Source organism: Bombina bombina, chromosome 7 (genome assembly GCF_027579735.1).
Source record: "Bombina bombina isolate aBomBom1 chromosome 7, aBomBom1.pri, whole genome shotgun sequence".
Classification (NCBI taxonomy): Eukaryota; Metazoa; Chordata; class Amphibia; order Anura; family Bombinatoridae; genus Bombina; species Bombina bombina.
The window spans coordinates 544,181,262-544,186,702 of NC_069505.1; the positions used below are offsets into that span (position 1 = coordinate 544,181,262).

The 5,441-nt window shown below is 34.3% G+C and overlaps 1 protein-coding gene across 1 annotated transcript; it reads left to right on the forward strand.

Annotated features, from left to right (window-relative positions):
* The first annotated feature begins 3,511 nt into the window (after positions 1 to 3,511).
* On the forward strand, positions 3,512 to 4,791 carry LOC128666993 (gastrula zinc finger protein XlCGF17.1-like). The gene has a single exon (XM_053721846.1). It carries the CDS (start codon positions 3,570 to 3,572, stop codon positions 4,743 to 4,745), a length of 1,176 nt encoding a protein of 391 aa, XP_053577821.1. The 5' UTR covers positions 3,512 to 3,569; the 3' UTR covers positions 4,746 to 4,791.
* The last annotated feature ends 650 nt before the right edge of the window (positions 4,792 to 5,441 follow it).

Genomic DNA, 5,441 nt, shown 5'->3' on the forward strand with positions numbered 1-5,441 from the left:
TCCCGGTCATCGCAAGCCATTTCTTATGTCCTCCAATCACGGCTTCCCCCCAGGGGAATCGGTGTCTGATTGAACGCCGTGATTGGAGGAAGCCGGATTCATCATTTTAGACCCAGGAAGAGGCTTGCGACAGGCGGAGGAAGCTGGAGCGGCTGTCAAAATTCAAAGGTAAGTTTTTTTTTTCACAACAGGAGGGAAATGTAAATTTTGATGAATTAAAGTGCCCCTGTTTTTAATCGAATTTTTAAAAACCGGGCACTTTAGCATCAAAATTTACATTAATTTTAAAAATAACAATTTGAAAATTTAAATAATTTTATTTAACTAAAATATTAACATTATAATGACTGACCCTCCCTCCTCACACGTAGGTCCTTGGGCAGATTTATTACAGTCCAAACAATCTTCTATTCATTGAGCTTCTTGAAACTAGTTATAGGTGGATTCTGTATACATAGATTTGCAGGGAGCAATGGCATTAAAGGGACAGTAAATTAAAAATTAAACTTTCATGATCCAGAAAGAACATGACATTTTTTTAAATTTTCTAATTTACTTCTCTTATCTAATTTGCTTAATTCTTTTGGTATCCATTGTTGAAAAGCATACATATGTAGACTCAGAAGCAACGCACTACTGTGAGCTAGCTGATTGTCACTGTCTAACCCAATGTGTTCAGCTAAGCCCCATTAGAGTATTGCTCTCCTTCAACAAACGATACTAAGTGAATGAAGCAAATTTGATAATAGAAGTAAATCTGAACTCTGTAAATTGTATGCTCTATCTGAAGCTCAAAAGTTTTATTTTATGATTATGTCCCTTTAAAGTCTATTACTAGGGTGACCATATTCTTATACAAAAAATGTATTTAAAGGGACAGTCAACACCAGAATTTTTGTTGTTCTAAAAGATAGAGCATCCCTTAATTACCCATTCCCCAGTTTTGAATAACCAACAGTTATAATAATACACTTTTTACCTCTGTAATTACCTTGTATCTAAGCCTCTGCAGACTGCCCTTATTTCAGTTCTTTTGACAGACTTGCATTTTAGCCAATGGTATATTTACGTGCATGAGCTCAATGTTATCTATATGAGACACATGAACTAACGCCCTCTAGTGGTCAAAATGCATTCATCTTAGAAGCGGCCTTCAAGGTCTAAGAAATTAGCATATGAACCTCCTAGGTTTAGCTTTGAACTAAGAATACCAAGAGAACAAAGCAAAATTGGTGATAAAAGTAAATGGGAAAGTTGTACAAAATTACATGCCCTATTTGAGTCGTGAAAGTTTTTTTTGGACTTGACTGTCCCTTTTAAACAGCCCTGACATATGTATTTTTCATCTGTCCCTTTTTAAAGCGGCAATATGGTCACCCTATCTATTACTCAATTTACCAAAAAATTTAAACATTCCAGCCATGAAAATACAGCATCTTGCTATATAATTAAAAACTCCTTGAAAATGTGTTTCTATTTTCATTTCATCTACACAGGATGTGTTTTTGAGAAACCTTCAGTTATATCAATTATCAAGGAAACGGAAGAAGCTCCAGAGAATCAAATTCCGGCAAATATATCAGGTGAGTTATAAATAACATGGAGATAATTTAAAGGGATACTAAACCCAGTGGAGGGTATGGCAGTTTAGGGGTTCATTGATTGGGGTATAGCAGTTGGCGCATTATTGCAGAAGATTTACCTATACAGACTAAAACAAATTGTTGCTATTTTGCAGATCCAATTCAGCTTTTAATTCATCCTGCACTAATTAAAGGATGTAGATGATCCATTTATAGGGTGTCTTTGTAGCAATTTATAGTTTTGCTTATTTTAAAATAACATAGTGCTGATTTTTAGACTCCTAACCAAGCCCCAATGTTTTAGATGTATACTTATGTCTACAGACCTCAGATTCCTTCATGTTTGTATAATGGGTCTTTTCATATGCAGGGGAGGGTCTGCGCTTAGCCCCTTTCAGTGGGGGTCCCAGCCTAACATCGTCAACAGTGCTAAATTTGGAGCCTCTAATTAAGTTTGTAAAAATTTTTATACTATACTTTATAATAGTTTATAATAGTGTCTATTACATGCAGTTAAAGGGACAGTCAAGTCCCAAAAAAACTTTCATGTTTTAAATAGGGCGTGTCATTTTAAACAAGTTTTCAATTTATTTTTACCACCAATTTTGCTTCTCTTGGTATTCTTAGTTGAAAGCTAAACCTAGGAAGGCTCATATAATCATTTTTAAGCCCTTGAAGGCCGCCTCTTATCACATGCTTTTTTATTTGCTTTTCACAACAGGGAAAGCTAGTTCATGTCAGTCATATAGATAACATTGTGATCAACCCTGTAGCTTGTGGCAGACACTGCACTAATTGGCTAAAATGAAAGTCAGTAGATGATAAATAAAATGTCATGTGATCAGGGGGCAGTCAGAAGGTGCTTAGATACAAGTTAATCACAGAGGTAAAAAGTATATTGAAATAACTGTGTTGGTTATGCAACACTGGGGAATGGGTAATAAAGGGATTATCTATATTTTTAAACAACAACAATGCTGGTATTGACTGTCCCTTTAAATGAAAATTGGTACATACTGTCCCTTTAACCGCTTAGTGTAAAAATGCTGGCTATCGTTAAGGGGATAAAAACCCATCTGATGCAGTATTCGCCACAGAAAATGTTGCCAGCCGGGGTGGCATTATGAAGGGATGCCCTGCTAGCCAAAGCAGAAATTAACACAACATTTAATGATAATTTGTGTAATAAACATTGAAAAAAATATCTAATTTTAGCTTAATATTAGCTTAAATATTATCTGATTGGTCAGCAAAATTAGCCGGGTGGTGTGCCCATTTAAAAGTTGCTAATGAAAACACTGATCTGCTAATGAAGTGTACAATGAAAAACAACAACAAAAAAAGTATTATATAATAAATATATCTACAGTAATTTATGTTGCTACAGATTATTTATGATAAGAGTTAAATGTATATTTTTAGTTATATGTCAGATAATATGGCATTTTTAGGCCCAGATTGTGTCAATATTTATTATTTATAAAGTGGCAACAGGTTACCCAGTGCCAAACAGTGAAAGGGTAAATTAAACATTATTGTAATACGTTTTTTAACTTGAGAAGCAGAACTATATAAGGAGGGCCATGCTCAAAGAGCCATCTAATTTAATTACTGTTTGTGCTAATTAATACATTAATGTAAACCTTAGACTAGGGCTCGACAAACCCATGAGCCAGGTAGCCACTGGCTCCTAGAATTTTACCCCAGCTCCTAACTTTTTAGGTTATTTTCCATATATCTATAAACAGATACCACTGTCTGACTCATAAAAGAATGTCTGGCTCCTAGATATTCTTCCTTGCTCCTAAATTTTTAACAGATTTGTCGACCACTGCCTTAAACTAATTACTCAATTGTATTCATGTTATAATGCCAAAACAATTTAGTATTTTGTACTCAATTTCTTCTCGTTTAACAGATGTCTCCATACCTGGAAATAATACTTCTACTAGTTCACCAGACCTAGTGATAAACAGTTTCAGTGTTATGCAAACTGATATGGGTATAAGCCACGTGGCCAGAATTACAACTGGCAAACGTCTGAAGAAATCTGAGCAATGCATATCTACAGATGCAAAATTGTTGGTTAATACAGAAGAGAAAACATTTGAGGCACATAAGAGAACTCACATAAAAGACAATCATTTTGAATGTTCTGATTGTGGAAAAAGTTTTACTCTGAAGACAAGTCTGGTTAGACATAACATAATTCACACTGGGGAAAAACCATTTGCTTGTTCTGACTGTGGGAAACAGTTTACACAGAAAATAAGTCTTGTGAGGCACAGACGGATTCACACAGGGGAAAGGCCTTTTGTTTGCTCTGATTGTGGGAAATGTTTTAGTCGAGCGTCACTTCTTGTCGATCATAAAAGAACTCACACAGGAGAGAAACCATTTGAATGCTCCGTTTGTAGAAAGTGTTTCAGCCGGGCTTCACTTCTTCTCATACATCAAAGTATTCATACTGGAAAGAAACCATTTGAATGTTCTGATTGTGGAAAATGTTTCACCCAAAATACAAATTTGGTTACACATCAGAGAACTCACACAGGAGAGAAACCATTTGTATGTTCTGAATGTGGAAAACGTTTTATACGAAATGCAAATCTTATAACACATAAGCGGATTCATACTGGAGAAAAACCTTTCAAATGTTTGGATTGCGGCAAATGTTTTACTCAAAAAACAGATTTTATTACGCATGAAAGAAATCATACTGGAGAAAAACCATTTACTTGCTTAGACTGCGGTAAGGGTTTTATTCGTACAACAGATTTGCTTAAACACCAGAGAATTCATACAGGAGAGAAACCATTTGCATGCCTGGAATGTGATAAATGTTACAATAGGGCATCACTTCTTGTAATACATAAGAGAATTCACACTGGGGAAAGACCGTTTGAATGTTCTCACTGTGGGAAAAGATTTACACAAAATCCAAATCTTGTTAAACACATGAGGATCCACACAGGAGAAAAACCATATTCATGTGCTGACTGTGGGAAATGCTTTACTCAGCACTCGGGTCTTGCTATACATAAGAGAGTTCACACGGGGGAGAAACCATTTGCTTGTTCTGCATGTGGAAAATGTTTTATCTCTCCATCAAATCTGGCTAAGCATCAGAGAATTCACATAAAAACAGAAATTATTTCTTAAAACTGAGTAGAAAAAAGGCCTATTTTTATGTGTGTGATTATATATATATATATATATATATATATATATATATATATTTAATCACAAGCATCGCAGAATATGAAGGAGCTTTTTAACACTTCAACATTTGAAATGTCAGTTTAAACACAGAGGAAGTAATGTCCATGTAAACGTTTCTTGAAAGGCTATTTTTAATGCACAAACCATTAGTCATGTAAGGTTTATATAAACTAGAGGTACTGAAAAAGTGAAACTGTCCATCTTAGAATTGTGTATACATAAAGTAGATTGTGTAAAAATCTAAGGCAAACGTTCTCTTTCTCTGTGAATAATTTCAGTAAGAGTGGGGTGTAGTAGAGACTAGGTAAGTATTTCAGTTCTTGTCTGTTTTTATTATTATTTTATGATGCTTATTAAAATCTATAGTTAACTTTATCCCTTATGTTTTGTGTAATATGTTTTAATTCTCATTTTTTAACTCCGTATTTCATGCACTTTATTTTTTTTGTGGAGAATCTAATTTTATTTTAAAACTGCTAATTCACTTTGTCTGTCATATAGGATGCTTGAATTTGATTGGATATTTTTTGTTTCAAGATTAATGTTTAAAGACTTGGGAGTAATGTAACATTTAAATTATTCTATCAATCTAATACATCTTCGAGTGCAGTTACTATTTGTACAAATATTGTACAT

Bases quoted from the DNA above. Each gene is read 5' to 3' on its own strand.
- LOC128666993 (XM_053721846.1), top strand. From the start codon at position 3,570: ATGCAAACTGATATGGGTATAAGCCACGTGGCCAGAATTACAACTGGC.